Source organism: Benincasa hispida, chromosome 2, assembly GCF_027475165.1.
Source record: "Benincasa hispida cultivar pf3 chromosome 2, pf3_genome.v1.1, whole genome shotgun sequence".
NCBI classification, from domain to species: domain Eukaryota; kingdom Viridiplantae; phylum Streptophyta; class Magnoliopsida; order Cucurbitales; family Cucurbitaceae; genus Benincasa; species Benincasa hispida.
Genome location: NC_143479.1, coordinates 40060078 through 40083021, shown reverse-complemented (window position 1 = coordinate 40083021; position 22944 = coordinate 40060078). Strand labels below are relative to the sequence as shown.

The window sequence follows — 22944 nt, the reverse complement described above, 5'->3', positions numbered from 1 at the left end:
CGAAAAATGCATCCAATGTTGGCAGGCCATGTGTCGATCAAATCCCATCCGTCAGAGAATATCATCCAACCCAAAGGTGCACTGGGTGTGGAAGTCCAGGACACAATTGGACAACATGCAACCAACTATTATCAAGTAATATAAGTAGTGACCAAAGGAGATAGAGGTAAATGTACCTACTCTATTTGATTTGGATTATGTTTTTTTTTTTTTCCATTCTGATTAATAAGTTTGAATTTCGGGCTTTTGTTTATTATCGAGTTAGAGCTTTTGGATAATTCGTTGGGTTGAGATGTTCACTATTGTCACGATGTCATGGGTAATGTCATCCAAATTTTGGATTTTATTCAATCAGGTTGCATATTTAAAATTAGAGTAGGGCTTCGAAAAAGCAATCGAGCTAGTAAATTCATCCCCAACCTGATATCATTATGCCATCGAGTCTCCCCTTAAATTCTTCACCTCGTTATTATGATAGCATCGGGTTCAGGTTTTGAAAAAGACGTCGGATTGGAGACCTCATCTCGAGCGCGAGTTCATTAGAAGGTTGAAAGTGTCATCTGATATAAGCAAAATGTTATCATTCATAAGATAATAGGGAGCATGTCATAATATATAAAGACACGTGGGAGAAGATCATCCGTAAAAAAAAAAAAATCGATCATAAAGGTCGGTTAAACAAAAAAAAAAAAAAAAAAAGAAAGAAAAAAGAAACCGACCCTTGAGGTTAGTTTTGGCAATTTCCATAAATTCCGTCCCTTGCACTGGAAATGAAAATTACCACCGGAGAAGCCAGAGAGACGGACATAAAAAAAAAAAATAGCGGCAAAATTGCACACAGAGAGAGAGATTGCTGAGACAGGGCCGGCGAGATTGAGCCAGAGGTCGAGAGAGATTCCCAAAGAAGAGTGATTGAACAAATCGGTGAGAGCGTGATTGATTGACGGTGAGATTCAGGGAGAGAAATAGAGTGTTCTTCTTCTTCTCAACCAAATAATCCCAGGCTAACCTGCCCAAAACCCCAACAATAATCAGATGAACTTAGGCGGGTTTACTTGTTCGTGGCAGCGATTTTAGGAAGAATAGTGTGAGAATGTTTGAAGGACTCGTTGGACAACTGCTTGTGGGTTATTTGGGCCGATATGTCAAGGATATTCAGAAGGAGAAGCTGAAGATTACATTTTGGAACGGTTTGTTCATCTGATTATACTCTCTAAACAATTTTAGCTGTGTTTGCATTATGTTTTAGAACTAGTTAAGTAGCTTCGGTGGTGGAACTGCCATCGTCTCAAACTGATGCTAATACTTCCTTGTGCTCTCATATAATGATCATCGGACTGTGCGATTTATGGCTATCTGGAATTTACTTATTGGACAAATGGGTCGACAGTTTTCTATACATCGAACTAAGCCAAAGCATAGCCTGCCATGCCTAAAGTTACTATCTCCCTTATCTCCGTTTTACTCATCTTATGATTGAAAAATGAAGTCCTGTTTTATTCATTAGGATTGGTCCTGCCTATCAAACAGCGGAAATTCTACAGTTACTACTTTATTTACATCACTCTTCCTCTGTAACCATAGGTTACCCTGGTTGCTTCCTCTACCCACTTTCTTATGAGTAAGTGACTCCGGCACTGTCTGGTCAGAACCCCCCTGTTTCATTAGAAAGTTTGAGTTTCTATTACCCAATACGCAGCGCTTCTCTCTGGAGTTGACTTCCTTTCCAAGTTTTACTCCTACATCTTTTTTGGGTAAGAAATCGAACTTTCATTTGGTGTACAAAAATTAAGCTCCAAAAAAGCAAGTGTCTAAGACTAATTACATAAAGGACTCCAATCCAAAAGAACAAGATCAATGTCATAAATACAAAATGGTCAAGTGACAATGCCCAACCAGAAGCTTTAAATCAACGCCCAGACCTCTCTAGATTTCTCCACATCTTTAAAAATCCTACTATTTTGCTCCAGACAAATACTCCATAAAATAACATGAAGCCACAACACCTTTTTCTTCTCCCTATAGGAAGGGTGCGAAATCGCCTCCTGGAATAAAGACCGACCATCTTTATTACGAGCTCCACTAACCCCAAAAGACGTTTGGTCCTTCATCAACGATCTTCGAGGCAGCTCACCAGTTGGCACTCCCAAAACAAACGATTCAAATTCCCGTGACACCTCCTACAAAGAATGCACCATTGTGGGAGAAAAGCCCTACATAACCAAAGAGGAATGTCTTTGAACACAATCCAAAGTTTGGACTCTCCCCACTAAAACTTGCTACGCAAAAACCTTAACCTTGTTTTGAACTTTTACCTTCCATATAGATAAGTCGACTAAAGTCTTAGGAGCAGTTGACTGGGCAGGGGAGCAAATAAAAGGTGAAATATGAATGACAAGAGAACTCTAGTAGGGTGAAGGAGCCACACCCTAACATCCCTCCTCTCAGAAAGTATATAACGGTCTTGAAGGATAAAATGACATCTGTCACCTCATTTCGCTCTTATTAGATAAAGGGTGGCCAAAGTCCAAAGAGATCGAAGAAGAATGATTAGGAGAAGAAAACATTGAGGCCACAAAGGTGCAATCCCTTATCTGAAAGGAAGTAAAGACAGGATAATAAGGCGCACAAAGGCTTGTCTCATTTCTCTGAGTCAAGAAGGCTTTCACAAGGCTTTGATGAAGTCTCAATAGTCAGTGTCAGCAGTGAAGAGTTGGATTTTGAGGAGCATGATCTCAAAATCAAGGATAATGAAGACCAAGACGAAGCTGTTTTGAACTTGAACCTTCTCTTCCAAAATGAAGAGTTACATGAGTCCGAGAATATAGCCCCCCCAACCTTTGCTGACTTGCCTCAGGAGCTCAATTCCTTTTTGGAAATTTGTGATATTGCCCTCTCCTAATCAAGATTGGATTACTGCCTCTTCTACTTAGTTTCTGAACCAAAAATCTTAAATGAAGACCATCTCTTGGAACATTAGGGGCCTTGGCGATAAAACAAAAAGATTGGTTTTAAAGAAACTCCTGAGAAAAATAAATCCGGATGTTGTTCTACTCCAAGAATCAAAAAAGGACAACTTCGACCTTCCTTTCATAAAATAAATCCGGATGTTGTTTTACTCCCCCAATTGGTGTGTCTTTTGTAAATTAGCTGAAGAAGACCTTCAACACCTATTCCTTGACTGCTGTTTTGCCTTAAATTGCTGGAAAGATTTCCTTAATTGCTTCAACACCTCTTGGGTCTTCGATATTTCATTTAGCAGCATTGTGCAACAATTACTTTCTGGTCCTATTCTAAAGAAATGCTCCAATTTACTATGGATTAATGGGGTGAAAGCAGTGCTGGTTGAAATCTGGTTTGAAAGAAACCAAAGAGTGTTCAATGGGAAGGAAACTTCTTGGTTTGCTCGTTTTGAGGCGGCAAAACTCAACGTCTCTCTTTGGTGTTCCCTTTCTAAATGCCTTGAAGCCTATTCTTTGCAAGACATAAGCTTAAATTGGTTTCTTTGTATTTGCCTTTTTTATCAAAGTACTTATCTCTTGTACTATTTTTATTGATTAATAAAGGCTGTTTCCTTTTCAAAAAAAAAAAAACAAAGGCTTTTCTCCCACCCATCAGTCCTCCCAAAGATAAATACCTAACCATCCCTAGCATAATAGTTAATGAATTGAGAAAAAGAGGGGATGCCCAATTGAGATTTGACGGAGTTCAAATTATTGTCCATTTTCTTTCCTAGTTCCATTTATACATCACTGAGGTAGAGCTATGATGTCATTGATGGAGCTAGGATGAGAAATTTCTGCTCAAATATATCAGCATGGAGTTTAGTACAGTGCACATACTTTCAAGAAGTTTTACTTCTCCAGAAGCTAAAGTTCCCACTTCTTCCCAACAGGATACCTCGTCTTTCTTTGTAGTATAACATCCCACTTGAGCCAATTCTCTCACTTGTACATGAATACTGACCTTCTATCATCAACAAAATTTAGATGTAAGGCACACCCTTCTTTTAACATCCCCACTCCATGATAAGTCCACTTTTCTCGTAAAAAAAACCCCACTCCATTACTCATTTTTCCTCCTCTTTTTGTTAGTGACATGCACCTCTCTATGTGCATAAGCGAATCTGAAAACCTCAGCCAAACTCTCTATTGTTTGAATATTTTATGTTATGGTATGAAACAAATAGTATATTGTCGAAATTTTCTCAACGCAAAGTCTCGAGTCATCGCACATTTATTCCTGAAAGAGTATGAGAGTAGTAAGCTCCATGAAACAACTGTAAAGCGAAGCGAAAGAGACAAAATGAGTAGAGAGCATAGAAAAGAAAGGTCTCCCCACTTCTTTGATATATTCCTGGTGTTATATTAAAGTGATATCTTGTTGATGGCCAAATTTATATTTTCTATTTTTGTATAGATAGTAGATGTAGAAGTTTTGATTATGACGGAGTTTGGAGGTGTGTTGGTACTACTTTGATAGATTTTATGATGTTAATTATGTGATAGGATGTTTCATTGTGACTTCTCTAATATCAATCAATTATAAAAAAGCTTTTGCTTCTTCCTTCCTTCCTTCTTTCATCTTTTTTAAATGAAGTTTCAATTAAGAAGTGTTAAAGTGCAACAATAGCTAATAGTAGAATTGGCATTTTGTTCCATTGAAGCATTGCAATTTATTTGGGTTCTAGTTAGACATACTTGATTCTTTGAGATTTTTTTCCCGCGATAACTTTTCCTCTTATAAATGAAATTTCCTTGATATGAAAAATAGCTCAAGATGGTGCACATTCTATGTTATTGCTATTATTTTAAATTTTTTGTATCAATTAGTTCTAAGAGCCACACTTACTACTTATGCAGAGGAAATATTATTGGAGAATGTTGAGCTCATTCTAGAGGCCTTTGATTATCTCCAATTGCCATTTGCCCTAAAGCAAGGTATTTTTAAGTTCATAGGCAAAATTGAAAAGTAGAATTGATACATAACATGTTTTGCTTTTCCCATACACATATTAGGAATGTAAAAGCACTGCTTAATGAACTGTTTTCTACATCTTACTTGTATTGGGTATGGGTTTTGCTTTTTGTACTTGGACATATGGTTCGAGTGTTGGCTTACTGGCTTGTTTCCTCATTTTAGTTTTAATTGTTCTTGTTGTATGGATATGATGCGGGTGCTAAGGGGGTGTTAGCCTAGTTGAGATGTCCGAGTGCGCTTCCTGATCCAAAGGTTATTTGGTTTCTATGTATATGTCTCTTGTATTTTGAACAGTAATCTTGTTTCATTATCTCAACAAAGAGACTCGTTTCCTTTAAAAAAATTGTTTTCTACATCTTGTTATTATCTTTTTTATTTTTTGATAAGAAATACATTTCATTGATAAAAGAAATTACAAAAGAGGGGGAAAGAAAGCTCCAGATCCAAAGGAGTTACAAAAGACTTCTCCAATTGGACAAAAGTGTATTGAAGCTATAATCGTAAAAAGCTTAGACAATTAACACCAAGATATAGTAGTATTAAGGACATGATCAAAAAAGATGTCGATGTGCTGGATTTTGTTGTTGAAGAAGCGGTTGTTCCGTTCAAGCCAAGTCGACCAGAGCAAAGCTCTAACAAAATTCATCCAAAGGAGGCCTTTTCTCCCCTTGAAAGGATGATAATCAAGAGCTAGGGAGAGGAAAAGGCTAATATCCGAAGGAAAGGCCATATGCCAGTCGAAAGCAGGAAGGATAATGTTCCAAAAGGCTCTAGAAAACGCGTACTACAAGAACAAATGGCTTTGGGACTTGTTCTCCTCTTTACAAAGATGGCACCAGCTTGGGGAAAGCAAAGTAGATGGGTTGTGACGTTGAAGCTTGTTGTGAGTGAGGATGGCCCTATGGGAGAGCTCCCAAAGGAAGAATTTAACCTTTTTTGGATAATGATCGGACCAAATACCTTTAATAGAGGCCTCGGTGGGGGGCCATTGTTGTTATAACGGGAATCAATCCATGACTTTGTGGAGAAAATGCCAGATGGCTCCAAATTCCAAAACCATTTATCTTGGGCATGCTGTGGCTGAAAAGTGTTGAGGAGTTGGGAGAGGGTGGCCCATTCCTCGGTTTCCACATCATTGAGATGACGACGGAGATGAAGGTCCCAACCACTAGTGTCAACAATCCAAAGGTCACTGACCAAGGCATCCTTTGCAAGAGACAGGGCATATAAGTTAGGAAATGAGGTGATCAACGGTCTGTTTTCAATCCAAGCATCGTGCCAGAACAAAATAGTGTTTCCCGAGCCCAATGTGGCAGAAACATGCGAGTCCACCAATGGTTAGAGATGATGCAAGGCCTTCCAAGGACCTTTTGATGAGGAAATCGATCTAATACCAGCTTTGTTGTCATAGGGGGAACTCCAAATTTGGCCATGATAACTCTGCGCCATAAGGTCGATCGCTCCATCCTAAAGCGCCAAATCCATTTTGCAAGGAGCCCCTCATTCCTCAGCTTGAGGTTAGTAATCCCAAGCCCCCCTAGATTGAGGGGTAGTGACTTTTTTCCACCCAACAAGGTGTGAGTTCGGGCCATCGATCTTCCCTTTCCATACGAAATCACGGAATAGTTTTTCGATAATATTAGCCACCTTGCTAGGGATGGTGAAGAGAGATAGGTAGTATGTGGGGAGGTTACTCAAAGATGCTTGAATAAGAGTTAGCCACCTTCCTCCCTTGGATATGTATTCATAGGACCAAGCATGAATTCTTTGTTCGATTTTCTCAATAACAGGGGCCCAGAAAGAGAGAGTTCTAGGTTTGCCAAGAAGGGGCAAACCAAGATAGGTGTTAGGCCACAAACCAACCATTCAGCCATATAACCCAACAATGTCCTAGAGCTGTGAGGGGGACAGATTGATGCCAAGAATCTTGGATTTTTGGTGGTTGATGGATAGGCCAGTGCAAGATTGGAAAGCATCAAAGACTTCAAATAAGTTCCTGATCTGATCAAAGTTGTAGATAGAAAATTAAATGGTGTCATCTGCAAACTGAAGATGGGAAATGGAGAGGTTGCTAGAACCAAGAGAAAAACCCTGAATCTTTTTATCCAAATCAGCCTATGTAAGCATACAACTGAGGGTGTCAATAACAATATTAAAGAGGAAAGGGGATAGAGGATCACCTTGTCTAATACCTCTAGTAGCATGTATCTTGCCCCTAGGGTGACCATTAATAATAACGGAGAAATTAGCGGATGAGATACAACCCATAATCCATTTCCTCCAGAGGTTACCGAAGCCTCTAAATTTAAGAGAGTTGTCAAGGAAACCCCAATCAATAGGGTCAAAAGCCTTTTCGATATCTAATTTAATCACAATGCCCTTTTTCCCTTTTCTAGACCACTCATCAATGACCTCGTTGGCAATAAGAGAGGCGTCCAAAGTTTAGCGCCCCTTAACAAAGGCGGACTGATACTCGGAGATCAAATGGGGGAGGACAACCTTCAATCTTTCAGAGAGAACTCAAGCTAAAATCTTGTAGATACCCGTGGTCAAGCTGATCGGCCTATAGTCACCAACTCTTTTAGCACCAACACGCTTTGGGATGAGACAAATGTAAATTTCATTAATGTTGGCATTGACGATACCTTTCCTAAAAAAATCTTGAAACACCCTCAATATATCGGGCTTAAGGATGTGCCAAGATTTTTTATAGAATTCGGAAGTATATCCATCGGGGCCCGGAGATTTGTTGGAACCAAGAGTGCAAACAGCCCCCCAAATTTCCTGTTCGGTGAAAGGGGATTCAAGCTGTAAAGACTGCTGCATCGTGAGGGGGTGGTTGCAAGTGGGGAAGGCAGCAAGGCAACCGACTGCTGCATCGTGAAAGCATTGCCTTGTGACAATAACTGTCGTGCTGAAGTGTATAGTGGCATGAGGTGAGGCCAAAGAGGGATTGACAGCAGTACCAGCCTCATTGGATTGAAATAAAGTAGGTTTTGTCTTTAATGGCTAGGTTTTGTCTTTAATGGCTCTCTAAAGGTTAAAGGATAAGCTTCCTTTGAGGGTTTGGACGGCACAACTAAAGGAGATGGTAGTGGTTGTGGTGGACCCTCCTTTCTGTCTAGGAAGGAGCAAATCAAGGAATAAAAAGCTCTCCATCCCTTTCTTCCTTCACCAATAGCGACCAGAATCTTATTTATACCTCCATTATTATCAAGCTTAGCAACTTCGGCCAATACCCCTCGCCGATTGTTTGATTTCTCAATCCACACCGTCTGATCATCCAATCGAAACTCTTTAAAGAACTTTAGGTTTAGTGGAGCATTCAGTAAAGAGGAAAAGGTCGATCTAATCCAAGAGAGGGTCTGCTAGTGTAGGGCAAGAAAATAAGCTCGGTCTTTTGTGGTTTCAGTCAGACGGATGTGGGAGGCGCGGTAGTGGTCATTGGCTTCAATGGAGAAGATCTTCCGATCTATGGAGATGGAGGCTGGTTTGGTTAGAGGCATATTGGTAGAGCGGAGGGAGAAGAGGATGGGGTTGTGGTGAAGGTGTCATCGTCACCGGTGAGAATCCAGTGATTGGGAGGAGAGGGAAGGCATTCTCTCGAGAAGATAGTTTTTAAGCATTGATGATTGTTATTATCTTTTTTATTTGTCTCCAACCAATTGGCTCAACTTGACATTGAGATATTGCAACTTTTTTCCTTCTTGTTTTGGTGCAATTGCTTTTGCAACAACATTTGGTTGTCAGGATACTTAAGGTTTGAACCTTATCCTAAGGTTTGAACCTATAACCTGAAACTCCATTTCACTTGCCCCATGACCACTAGGCCAACCTCTAATAGATTTGAAAATTTGTACTTTGAGCACTAGCCTCTTTTTATTACTTCAATGAAGAGAATTGTTCCCCTTTTTTTTTTTTCCTTTTAAAGAAGATAGAAATATGTTGCAATATCCAAAGACATTACAAAACATAACCTTTCGAGAGGGATATCTCTCTCCAAAATGATCCACCCCTTGCTCCAACCCACTTCCTCTTTCTATAACTAAAAACCCTAACAAGGTATTCTTCTCATGTATTTTTCTACATTGTGTTCTTTATTTCTCTCCTATATGTAGCTTGTATCCACGATCATTAGTCTCTTTTCATTTTGTCAATGAAAAATTTCGTATCTTGTTAAAAAAACAATAACTTCCAATAACTAGTCATGATTTCTATCAATGAAAATTCTTCATTGCTTTCCAGCAGAAGTCAAATCAGTGCACAAAGACCATTATCTTTCAAATTGTTGCCTCCCCCCTCTCTTGTATGTTCAATGAAACAATCTTTCAACTTTTTGACACAGAGACTAAAAAACTCAGGCATTTCATGTTTGATATTTTTTGGGTTAATATTAGTTGTTTAAATAAAATTTTAAATTAATGTTCTTAAGTTTCATTTTCTTTTTTCACTGTGGTAGGTCGTGTAGGGAGGTTGAGCATCAAGATTCCATGGAAAAAGCTTGGATGGGATCCGATCATTATTATTTTGGAGGATATATATATTTCTGCATCTCAACGGGATGATGAAGAGGTAATTAACCAGAGTTGCCTTTAATCCCACCATTGATCCAAAGGGATGAGGTCCATACTCACTAACAATAACCTTGTGCCATAATGTGTCAGCTTCATGGTTATTTAGGGCTCCTGCTTGCACATATATGTAGAATTCAAAAAACAACTGTGGTTTAGTGGCTGTTGTGTGTTTCTTTGGGTGATTTAGACAAAAACCAACTGTGTTTTTCCCCAGTTTCTTTTTACTATAACGGTCAGTTGGAAACTCTTTTTGAAACTTGTTTGGCCCTTTGGATATTTCATATCTCAATAACATAGTTGTTTTTTTGGGGTTTCTTTTTTGGAGGGCTCAATAACTTAAGAGTTACTTACAAATGAGCTATTGAATTAACGTGAGGCCTTCAAAAAGGAGAATGGATAATTTTAAAATTAATATCCCCTTGCGAAATTTCTGGACATCTTTTTCTTTGTTGTAGTGGAGCCCAGATGCAGTTGAAAAAAGAGAATTTGCTGGGAAGAAGGCTAAAATTGCTGCCGCAGAGCTAGCAAAATTATCAAGGCGTGTATGTGGTGAGCTACTTGAATTCATTCATTGCATTGACAACGTCTTTGTATATAAACATTTTTCATTTACGTGCAATTTATGGATTTAAAGTCTATTTATTTTTATTGGGTTGGAGTTACCTTGACTGGGTCCAGATTGAGAAGAAAGTTTTATGGGTCCAGTTTATTAGGTTTTTATTTATTTATTTTTTAATTTCTTTTTGTGGTCGGTGTGGATTGCAAGGAACAACAAAGCATTCAAGAATTGAGAAAAGTATTTCAATAGTCTATTTTTAAATCCTTATCTTTTGTGGCTTTCACAGTGTAAAAAATCCTTGTTTTTCCATAGTTATAGCTTGGTATATTTTATGTTCAATTGGAGGTGTTCTCTTAGCTTCTGTTGGATTGTGCCGTGTAGATTCTCTTGTCCCATCTTTTGTAATTTTATCTTATCAATGAATCATTTGGAATTTCTTAATCAGTCCTCTTTCATGTGACATTCTATTTGCAATTATTATTGAGATATGGTATCGTTAGAACAAAGGAATAGAAGGATTTTCAAGAATAAAGGTGAAGATATTGAGGCTTCATGCAGCAGAGTGAAGCTACTTGCTCATTGAGCCTATCGACTTTGGTTTTTCTTTTGCTTTTCTTTATCAAGATGGAGTTGCTTTTTTTAAAAAAAAATTAAAAACAACTTTCATTGAGAAAAAAAAAATGAAAGAATACACGGACATACAAAATAGGCTCGAGATGATCCATAAGTTGTTAAAGTCCTCCTTGAAAACCTCATAGTTCTTCTGAACCCAAAAGTTCTTTTTGCTCTGTTCTATTACCAATGGAGCTGATGTTTGCACCTGCTTACTGTTTCTTTTGGTTGATGCTTCTGGACCTCTACTTTTGATGATTCCTTTTCCTTTTACCACGTCCACAAAACTTGTACCATATATGTTGTGGGAGTTTGGCCCTGATGTAGCTTTAGTAGAATAATCAATGTTTGTTAATGGCTCCTTTGATTTCGACTTGATTCCGCACTTTTCTTTAAAATTTTTTTAAGCATTCCAATGAAAGAATACCATCCTTTTTGCTTAGGACCTTCTTGAATGTGGATAAAATAGCGACCTCCAGTTGAAGGCCAGACCACAAGTCTTAAAACCCATCCTCAAAGATCCTTGAATTTGGATAACCTTGTAACTCCATCACATCCTTTGTCATTGTTGAGGAAGAAAGGTTTACTCGAACTTTCCAATATCTTTGAGGCTTGCTCCACAAACCATCTCAGTTGCTTTCTTGAGAGGGGAAGGATCATACGAGCCTCCAAATCCTCAATGTAGAACCGTCCAGATTCAGACCAAATACAAAAGAAATATCCATTCACTTTACAACTTTCAACTTCCATGGAATGGCACTAATGGTAGTAAATTTCTAGAGGAGGAAAAGGATGGCAGGGTAGAGAGAAAGACGCCGGAGAGTGATCAGAGAGAGGAGGGAAGAGGGAAGAGAGGAGGGAGTTAACACAAAGGAATTTGAGTTCTGGTTTTCTGTGTTCTCTTTCTTGACAGTATTGTTTGCCCTATTTTCATTTAAATCATTTCCCAAAAGCAGGTTAAAATGTTTGTTGGGAAGTTCTCTTGTTACTCTAAAAAAAAATAACTTTTTTCACGCTCCTTTTCTGCAGAGAATCATGCTGGGCAATCATTTATCTCTTACATCACTGCAAAGGTAATGCTAATGTTTATATGATATATGAGGTGGTAGGAAATCAAACTAAATTATGCAATTGTAAATTGAGAATTAATTCAGATTGTTTCCTTGTATATTGTAATTTATCCTTTCAATATAGGGTTAGATTGAAAGCTTAATTCCAACCCATTGATTGATATCTCTCTTATATATATTGAGTATTTTTCATCATTCGATGAGTAAGAAAGTATTTTTTCCTATACCTAGCTCCATGGTGTTGGAGCTATGTTTTTTTCTTCCGAAAAACCCTAATCTTGCCGAAACCCTAGCTGCTGAGGCCAGAACGCCAACTGTTCATCGAAAATCTAACCGGCATTGAACTAGCTTTCTTCTCCAGACAAAATCGAGCATTGCCGAAAACTCTAGCTCATTCGTAAACGCATGTTGGAATACCTTGTATCTGTTATCTGGTGCTTTGAACGACCAAGTATGGAGGTTCAGGGGCAATGATCCCTAAACCTAAGTTATTTACATATTTGCCATTTTTATGTTATTTATGTCACCCTAGGGTTTAGAGAAGTGTTCTATATAAACTCCCTAAACCCCGGAAGCACTATTCATTTTGTAATTTTGTATTATTCTCTCTAATAAAATTGTTCTCCCTCTACCTCATGGACGTAGCTAACATATTGTTAGTGAACCTCGTAAACCTGGGTTGACTCTCTAGTTTTACAGTTTTTCTGTGTTCTTTATTTGTCGATTTCAATCTTAGCTTCGACCATAACAACTTTGACCTCAAGATCTCGAGCTCAAGCGTTCGCATCACCACCACCTCCTCGCTCGAAGTTGCCATCTTTGCAAGTTTAAAGTCTTCACTGCTGCAGTCGTCATGTGATTTTCCTTTTTTTTTTTTTTTTTTATTTTCTTCTTTCCCCCTCTCTCCAGGTTTTGTGCGTTGTGGACAACCACCTCTACCGAAATCATCTTCAGAAACAGCCGCTGTAGTACCTTAACTCTGACATTGTTGCTGCCATCATCGTTTATATTTTTTTTTGAGAAGGATACAAAACTTTTCATTAAAATAATGAAAAAAGAGTAATACTTAAAATACAAAGAAATGGAAACAGTGAGTACAAATACAAGAGCAAAAGGATCGTTTATAAACTTATAAAGTGTGCCATTCACTGAGAGCAACGATGCTCAAATAACATGTCACAAACTCAAAGGTCTTAACTATCTTCAATGTTCCCAATCTATGAGGATGCTTATATATGGTCGTGGACGAGAAGACTATCACAGGTACAACAACTTCACCTAAATCTGATGATCCAAAATTTCACGAACATTGTTGAACTTTTCCAAATCGAGACATACTCTCCAAGATTTCAAATAAGGTGCTTTATCCTTTACAACAAAGTAAACCACTTTATCTTGCTATTGCCAATAGTTGGATTTATTTGAAACTCATGAATGGAAATGTTATACTGATGGTACTTTCTTTCGAAAAATTGTGGGGAGAAAAGGATTTTCAAGTTCCTTATGGGTCTCAGTAAATCTCTAGATGAAGTATGTGGTCAAATCCTCAATACTAAGCCATTACCTAGTGTTTGGAAAGTTTTTGCTAAAGTCCTTAGAGAAGAGAGTTGAAAGCAAGTAATGTTAGGACCAACTAAATATCCTCTTACTCCAAGTGGGTCGACTCTCATTTCCCAACAAGATCATCCACATGATCTAGTCCCTCTTGTTGCTTGAGGGATAGTTGACAACACAAAGGACGACCATGGTGCGACCATTGTCATAAACATGGACATGTCAAAACACCTGTTGGAAATTACATGGAAAACCAGCAAATTGGAAGCCAAATGCCCCAAAATCAAATTGTGAAACTAGGGTGATGTTGCTATCTTCCAGGAGAAGTTGACAGGGTGATGTTTCTATCTTTGAAACTTCAAACCAACAACCACTTACGAAAGATTTGTTGGACATGCTTCATCAATTGCTGAATAAAAGAAATCAACCTTCAATAAGTGGTTTTGGGAACAGGCAACAACAACAATAAATAACCAAAACCCCCTTATATCCTTCCATTCGAATGGATAGTGGACTTTGGAGCATTATGTCATATGATAGGTGATAGATCTTTATTCTCATCTTTTTCTCTTCATACAAGCAACTTTTCCATTCGAATTGTGATGGTACATCTACTAAATTAATTGGGATGGGAAGTATTCAAATTTCAAGCTCCATAACACTTGAATCAGTTTTCTTTGTGCCAAAATTGGAGTATAATCTGTTGTTTGTGAACAAGTTGAATAAGGACTTGAATTGTGAAATAAATTCCTTGCAAGCTCTTGTATTTTTCAGGACTTAGGATGAGGGAAGATGATTGGCAATGTTGGATTATGTGCCAGATTGTATATTCTCAAAGCAATGAGTTATCCACCAACAAAAAATGTAGTAAACTTGCAGTTCAATCTAATCATAAGTTTGCTTATGTTTCCGAGTCTTTAAATAAAGATAGTCTTGTCATGATGTTGTACTATTGTCTTGGTCATTCTGACTTTGTCTACCTCTTGCTTTTGTTCCCTAGTTTATTTCTCAATAAAAAGAGTCAACTTTTTCAATGGGAAATTTGTCAACTTTCCAAACACACAAGTACTCATTTTTCATCTCATACTTCTTTGGGGGGAGAGGAAAAATAGAGTGTGTGGATAGGGATCCTTGTGAGATTTGGTTCTTGGTGAGGTTTCATGTCTCTCTTTGAACTTCGATTTAGAAGATTTTTTGTAGTTATTCTCTAGGTAATATTTTACATAGTTGAAAACCCTTTCTCTAGGGGTCTTTGTAAGCTTGGTTTTTCTATGCCCTTGTATTTTTTCCTTTTTTTCTCAATGAAACATTTGTTATTTGTGTTCTAAAAAAAACTTTCCATCTTAGCCATTCTCTATTACCCCGGGAGACATTTGGGGACCTTCAAGGGTAAAAAAATATTAATGGGGCATGTTGGTTTCTTCTTTTTGCTGATGATCACACAAGATGAACCAATTAATGGAGGCAGGTATCAATTGCTGGCGGGAAAGTTAATATATTTGACTCACATCGGACCATATATTAGCTTTGTTGTTATCTTGGTAAGTCGATTTCTGAACAAACCTTCTTAAGAACATATGGAAGCTTTGTATGTATATTGAGATATCTCAATCATGATCTTGGAAAGGGCCTTATGTTTAGAAAGACCATGATTAGATGGCTAGATGTTTAAACTGATGCATATTGGGCCGAATCCCCTATTTGATCTGAAGTTAACATCAAGATATTGCTCTTATGCATGGAGAAACTTAGTAACTTGGTGCAGCAAGAAGCAACAAGTTGTAGCCCAAAGTAGTGTTGAAGCTGATTTTTGATCATTAGCCCATGGAATTTGTGAGGGAATTTGGCTAAAACTCCTCCCTGAGCTCAAAGTTATGATTGAAGGTACTATCGAAGTACTATATGGTAATCAATCCGCCATAGCCATCGCGAGAAATCCAATATATCATGATAGAGTGAAGCATGTTGAGATAGATTGCCATTGTATCAGTGAGAAGATTGATACAACTATTATCGAATTGAGATTTGTGACTTCCTAACAGGTTGCCGACATGTTAACTAAGGCTTTGCATCGAACAAGCATTGGTAGACTAATTTTCAAGCTTGGAATGACTTGCATATACCATTCAGCTTGAGTGGAGAGTGTAGGAAATCAATCTAAATTAGGCTGCTGTAATTTGAGACTAATTCAGATTCTGTCCTTGTATATTGTAATTTATCCTTTCCATTTAGGTTTAGAGTGATAGCTTCATTCCAGCACATCGAATGAATCCTTTTGTATGTATTGTCTCTTTCTCAACACTCGATGAATAAGAAAATATCTTTTCCTAGACCTAGCTTCAGATGTTCTCATTCATGTTAATTTGGATCTGGTCATATTATGCATATGCTATCTGCTACGTGCTCAGTCATATACACATGCTGTGATATGCCTTTTAGATGAGTAAGCTTAGGGTCTGTTTTGTTGTACTTTTCAGAAATTGCTCTATAGATTAACCTTCTAGAATGTCCTAGAACTGTACGAGTGAGAGTTATTGGGCCTAAGGGTGAATTACTGGCTTTCATTATCAGGCATAAACTCGCAACACCAAATTTCTGATTCTAGAATAAGTATATCTCGTTTATTTATTTATTTACTATTTTTTAATCTGCAGATCTTTGGTTTGTTAGATTTCTCATTATTTGTTTGTTGTCATATGTGGTTCTCGTGTGTGTGTGCGTATGTTTTGGCTTTTAGTAATGATGATATAAACCTTTTCTTTCTTATTAGATTCTTGACAACATCCAAATATCCATAAGAAATTTTCACGTCATGTTCCTTGATATGACTGGTGACCTGGTAAGTTTTGCTATTATCTTCGTTTTCTTCTCATATGTTTTTCAGTAAGCGTTATGTTGTTATTATTGTTATTATTTTTTTTTTAAACAAGAAACATAACTTCAGATTGATAAAATGAAAATAGACGATACAAACCCACAAGGAGAAAAATAGAAAAAAATATCAACAGTAAGAGAAAGCAACAAAAGGTAGAAGAAGATTATAACAACAAATTTAAAGCGATCCAGAAAAAACTTATAAACGGGAAAAAGAGCACTAGGAAGAAGTGGCTTGGGGATGCAATGAAGAAGATCTATGCAAGATGTGATGAAAATAGATGAAAGGCGGGTGAAATGAGGGCAGTGTGGAATGGTCAATGAAAATGGACACAAAGATTGTTTTGCCTCCCAATGCTCGAAATCAAATATAATCTAGAAGTCAGCAAGTCATACCTAGGAATATTCCAGGGTTGAATTCCAAGGAAAAGACTTTAATGCATTTGACAACACATGTAAGGGACGATTTGAAATTATTTTCATTGGCCATTCCACACTGCATTCATTTCACTAGACGGTGCTGGCAGGTACATAAAGTTGAGATAAGATGCTTAATGATACTGACAGGTACAACAGATGCATGTTGGCCAGTGGTCTCGCATACCTTTTGTCAGCCATTTCATTCACAACATTGTTCGGAACTGGTCCCCTACAATTTGACCCGACCACTTCGACGTGTCAATCATCAGTTTTCCATTTTTGGTGCGCCATCTTTACTTTATGTGAGATATCTTCACGAAAGCGTCAAATGGAGCACGTATAAATTATCTATGTAACAAGTTGGGTATCATTAACATATATGCTCCAACTCGAGGGGAGTGTTATGGTGCTAATATTAGTATTATAACACTATTATAAATATCTTGATTATCCTTTTACCTTCTACTAATTAGGTTAACCCCTGTACACTTGTGTATATATCCCTTTAGTGAGTGGAATAAATTCTTAAAGATTCTCTCAAATCTTAGCGTTAAGAAGGAAAGAATCGTATCATCGGCAAAATGGAGGTGAGACAAGGTCACCTTCTTAGCACCAACCTTAAAGGGCTTGATAATGTTGCCTTCATGCCCCCTGTTTTTATTTTTTGAAATTGAAACAAGTTAGTTCATTGAATCAATGAAATGAGTCTAATACTCAAAATACAAGATAGGAAATATAATAGAAGACCAAACGAAATATAAAACCCCAATAACATAGCAAGATTAAAATTAAAAACTAACTGATAGAAGAAGAGATAAACGCTTTCCAATTTAAATCAATGTCTTGAATAGAGTAGTCTGAAAAAGTGTTGAAAAAGAGCGCCATGAAGAAACTTTGACACTAACAACCAACAATGATGCGATGAGACCAAAATAGGAGACAAAAGCCAAAGAAGCTTGGAGAAGTAAGAACCCATCCACCAACTTTCACAGCTTGGAACAAGGTCACTTTCATTAAATAAATTCTCCCCGAAGTCAGCGAATGACTTGAAAGGAGAAAGCAACAAGTGCCATAGAAAGAATGAACCATAAAGAGACGTTGAGCCTTGCAATCTCAAAATGAAACCACCGTGCTGAAAAGAAATGAAAGTATCCCCAATCTTAGTTTGTTGCCTTCAAGCACCCTGTTTATGAGTCTGAACAAAACATCCACAACAAAGGAGGAACTGCAAATGAATCTCAACTACTCGGGCCTTCACAGACGTAAAAGGCCAACAACCACCATCCTGACCATTTTGAGAAGAAGCCTTCGCAAACTGCAGATTAGTAGTAGTGCCAGAAGGATGACTTTAATCCAGCTCAAAGTAGATAAGACGAATTTTCCATCTTTAAAATAAAGGTAAGCAAAAGAAAGAGTATCAATGAAGCCACCATCTTCCACATAAAAAACTCCAAGTCAACCTGAAACTAAGGAGTAAATCTCATTTATTCACAATCAAGCGGATGAGTGAAGCAAAACTAGATCTTAATTTTGGGACTGAGGAGTGATTTTTTTTTATCCATGTACACAAACCTCAATTTAGGAATGAACACGAGGAATTGAAGGATACTTAACTATTGTTGCAACTTCATCTGAATTCCTTTTATCGTCAATTGAAAAAGGACTTTCGAATGCTATTGCAAAAGTGTCTTCACATAAAATCCATTGATCTCTATAAATTATTTTTTTGCTTCAAGTTCTTCATTATCTATACTAACATCAGAAGCTTCATTGTAGGGATTTTCAAAATCATTGATAGATAATTCACGAGAAATAATATATATATATTTTTTGAATGGAGACTCACCTCTTCATTGAAATAATGAAATGAGACTAATGCTCAAAGTACAATAGAGATGCACATTGAGTGAGAGAGTAACATAAGGATTAGGAGATGTACCTGGGAATCTCAACTACGTTGACAACCTGCTCAACATCCTCATCATATCCATACAAGATCAAACAAGAACATTCCAAAAATCATAGGAAACAAAAAGAACAAACAGTCCAAGGATATCATTACGTCACGATTACAAACTTAAGCTGGAAAACTAAAAGCATGCCAATTTAAACATAAATCTTGAATGGAAAAATCTTCAAAAGGCTTAGATAAAGTGCACCAAGAAGAGGCATTCAGGCGAGCCACTTCAAAACGAACCAACCATCCAAGTTGTTTATCATTACCCTTTGTTTCTTTACGACCAGATTTCGGATGCTTTTAAGGACCATACTCTTCTATCAAAGTTCTCAGACACCCTCCTACCTGAAATTTGTCCACGCAAGTTAAAAAAATTCAATAATCTCATCATCCTTTAGCAATCGGTGAAAAATAATAGACCGTGAATAAGAATTTTCATTCCAATGATTTGCCACCGACCCCTTTGGGAATAAAGCAACCCCATACAACCTTGGAAAGCAAATACTCAAAGGAACCAAACCGTCCCGAGGATCCAACCAAAAAGCAATTATGGTACCATTTCCAAGCTTAAAACTAGCCGGAGCATCCACCCTTAATCAGGTTCTAGAGATGCTAGTCCAAGGGCCTTGCAAACTATTACGATTCTTCCTAGTCGTGTGCCCAAAAGCAGTATATAAGGCATACCCAGTCAAACTTACAAGTAAACCAAATATAGAGATGGCAACTAGGGTTGCTGTTTCCATTATTATATAATTTCAAGACTATAATGGATCTATGAGAAGATCATTTATTTATAACGGAATGGTATACAAAGTCAATAGATCTCACTGAATAAAAAAAAATATAGGATTATTTATGGCTACACAAACCGTTGAGGATAGTTCTAGATCTGGGCCAAGACGAATGTAGGGGATTTATAGAAACCATTGAATTCGGAATATGGTAAAGTGGCTCTTGGGTGGAGAACTACGCCTTTGATGGGTCTATTTGCGATCTTCTTATCTACTTTACATGTATGCTTCTAACGACTTGACACCAAAAGGAATTTTCTTCATTACAATGAGGATAAAAAGCTCCCTCTTCTGAAATCCATCGAGGAGACTGTAGGCAAAATCGAAAATAAAAGGAATTTTCTTCATCAAAATACTGCCAATCCCCATTTGGCTAAATGTGCCAAGTTCTTTGCTTTAAGGCCCCAGAAACCAAGACCTCCATCGATCTAAGAACGTGTGACTAACTCCATCAATCTAAGAATGTGTGATTAAGTCCTGTTTCACTAAATGATTAATCTTGCTTCCTTAATGCCCTTCCCAACAAAAAAATTCCTCAGGATTCTCTCCAAAATTGAGATGACTTTTTCAGGCATTAGAAACAAAGACATATAGTACGTAGAAAGGTTGATAACACAGACTTGCACAAAATGGCTCGCCTTCCTTTGGAAAGGTTGAATCTTCTCCATTTATCAAGTTTTGTATGGATTTTATTGATCATTGATTGCTAAAAAGAAACTTGCTTAGGGTACCTCCCTAGGGCAAACCAACGTAAGTAAGAGGCAAGTGTTTAGCTTTGCAATTCAACTTAGTGGCCATGGACACAGGTTGTTTTCATCTACACAAAGCTGATTTTTCTCAATTTATCTTCTATCCTGAGCACCATTCAAACAACTCAAGAGTTATCGTAGTTTATCTAACATATCATCATTGTACTAACAAAAGCGGAGAGTGTCATTGGCAAATTGAAGGATGGATACATGAATCTTCTCTTTTCCCACCACAAAGCCTTCAGACAACCCATTACCGTGAAGCTTGTCTAAGAGAGCTCCCAACACCTCACTTACTAAAAGGAAGAGGAAAAGTGATAAGGAATCACCTTGCCTAATTCCCCATGAAGCAAATATCCTTCATCGTGATCTTCCGTTGATGAAAATTGAGAATCTAGGATTCTTAATACAACCCAAGATCCATGAGAGTCGAATTTTTTACTAATTATTTTTTCTAAAAAACCCCAATCAACACAAGAAATAATATTTGGAGGATCCAAGGGAGAAATGTCACTATAATTTAGACAAAAACTCCCAAGCAACTTGTTATTGAATTGGACTGTAGCGGGAATGAAACCACACAAGTTTCTTCTGAGGGGAAGATGTGAGGGGGATATCCCACATTGGCCAGGATAATGGAAGTGGAGGTGAGAACCCTTATGTATGCCTCTTCCTTCTCAGCCAGTTTATCCAATGCACTGGACTTTCAAAATTGGTCATTGAAGTCTCTGATTCATGCCCTTCGAAGTTTTTTTTTTTTTTTTTTTGTTTTTTTTTTTTCGGAAAGAGAGACTAAATTTTCAGTGATATTATAATGAAAAGAGACTAATACTCTAAAATACAAAATTAATTAGAAAGTTGAAAGATTTTTTTATAAGATATGAAATTGGGTTAACTTGTCGTCGTCAGGGGAGAAATGGAATTCATGTCATCTGATATTCAATACACTGATATGAGGATGTGAATATTGAAGGGGCTTTTTCTTTATTTCTTTCTTTCTTTTTTTTTTCTAAAAAATTATTGGAAACCCTTTCTTTATGGGGTTGTTTTTTGTATGTCATTGTATTCTTTCATGTTTTCTCAATGAAAGTTGTTGATTTCATAATTACCAAAAAAAAGAAAAAGAAAAAATATTGAAGGAAAAATTTGCACCTTTAATATTGCTGATTTTCCCTCGTGAAGCATTTTCACACTTCTTCCTCTAATAGCAGCTAGCAGATGCGATATTGTTTTTCAAAAAATAATGTTGGATAATTTTCTTTTGAGATTGATATTTTTCTAATTTATTATTATTATTGATTTATCTCTCAAGGGTAAAACAGAAATACTGTGGTGTATCTTAGATTTTCTCTTAGTTGCTCATACTCCGGTGGCATGATGATCTCATTGTATTCCTTGTTGCTATGTGAGCGCTGCAGGGACATATAAAGCTCGGTTTGAAGTTTTCCAGCCTGAAGATAATGAAACAAATTCTGTTGGGGTAATTATTTCATTGGTTTATTTTATTATCTTCTCATGCCTATTTCTGGTGAATAATTATGCTTTGTGGATGGTGCATTCTTTTCAAGTTGTAGCTGATATACATTTTAGTAATATAATTTGGTCTCTTTGCCACTGGTATTAAGTTGAAGGCTGTAACAGTGTGCCAATTAAATTAATCCGAACCATGAATGCCAGCAATCACTTTTCTCCAACGAGTATGTGGTTCTCTCAAAAAATGCCAACCTGATTGAGCTATCAAGGCAAGATTTCTATTTTCCAAGCCCCCATTCCCAAATCACCATCAATTTCTGATTTTGAAACCGCTTCTCATCTTACAAGATGATTAATCTTTCCCCCGTTGTTTCCTTCCCAAAAGAAATTACGCAACTTCCATTCTATATCCACAAGATCACTGGGAGGGTTTTATTCTTTCTAAAAGGTGAAATTGTGATTTGTTTGTTTAGATTTTTGAATGTTAAGTAATTCTCTTACAGTGACAGATATAACCTTGCAGCCTGGATAGGTACCTCAAATTTTAACTTATCTAAATTTTAATTCTCTCATTGTTGAGGCCATCGGCTGGGTGGGTGAGAGGAAGCCAAGTCAATAAACTTGTGGAGATTGTAGGCGCAGAAATTTATTGTTCATGTCAAAGTGCCGTTGATGTGGAGGGATGCAAAGACCCAGGTGGGACTAAAGTGAGCGCAATGGAAGAAAAAACCGACTTCATATTAGCTCCATGTGATGCAGTCTTGTCACTTGTGGTAAGATTCATATGTACATTACTTGATTGTTGAATAGTATTTTTTCTTTATTTTTTTGTGCAAAAGGATTAATTGGAATTTAGGACTTTGCTCCTCAACCTTTTTCTTTTTTCTTGATAGAAACAACTAGTTTCATTAAAAAAAAAAGAAAGAATACACGGTGTACAGAAAAAACGTCACCATTGAATTTATCCTAAAATTTTGGGATTTACTAAAGGACAATATAAAGAGTATATTTGATGATTTTTACCGCAATAGAAAGCTCAACTCTTGTATCAAAGAAAATTTTATTTGCCTAATCCAGAAGAAATAAGAGGCAGTTTTAGTGAAAGACTTCAGACCTATTAGCCTATCTACTATAATCTATAAGATCATAGCTAAAGTACTTGCAGAAAGACTCAAGAAAGTAATGCCTAGCCTTATAAGTCAAACTCAAAGTGCTTTCATTGAAGGGAGACAAATCCTTGATCCGGTCTTAATAGCTAATGAGGCAGTAGAACACTACAGAAATAAGAAGAAAAAGGGTTGGATTTTAAAGCTTGACCTTGAAAAGGCTTT

The 22944-nt window shown here is 37.2% G+C and overlaps 1 protein-coding gene across 3 annotated transcripts in view; it reads left to right on the top strand.

Annotated features, from left to right (window-relative positions):
* Positions 1-779: 779 nt before the first annotated feature.
* LOC120071354 (vacuolar protein sorting-associated protein, putative (DUF1162)) overlaps positions 780-22944 on the top strand; it is a 118774-nt gene continuing 96609 nt past the window's right edge. For 2 of the 3 annotated variants that reach the window (XM_039023581.2, XM_039023583.2), the window contains exons 1-8: positions 789-1190; positions 4863-4940; positions 9440-9552; positions 10010-10103; positions 11755-11798; positions 16120-16188; positions 21559-21620; positions 22194-22386. In XM_039023581.2, the coding sequence (XP_038879509.1) occupies positions 1094-1190; positions 4863-4940; positions 9440-9552; positions 10010-10103; positions 11755-11798; positions 16120-16188; positions 21559-21620; positions 22194-22386 (750 nt within the window). In that variant the 5' untranslated portion in view covers positions 789-1093. Of the gene's footprint in view, positions 1191-4862; positions 4941-9439; positions 9553-10009; positions 10104-11754; positions 11799-16119; positions 16189-21558; positions 21621-22193; positions 22387-22944 lie in introns of all 3 variants that reach the window. The other variant, XM_039023582.2, reaches the window with a different exon arrangement.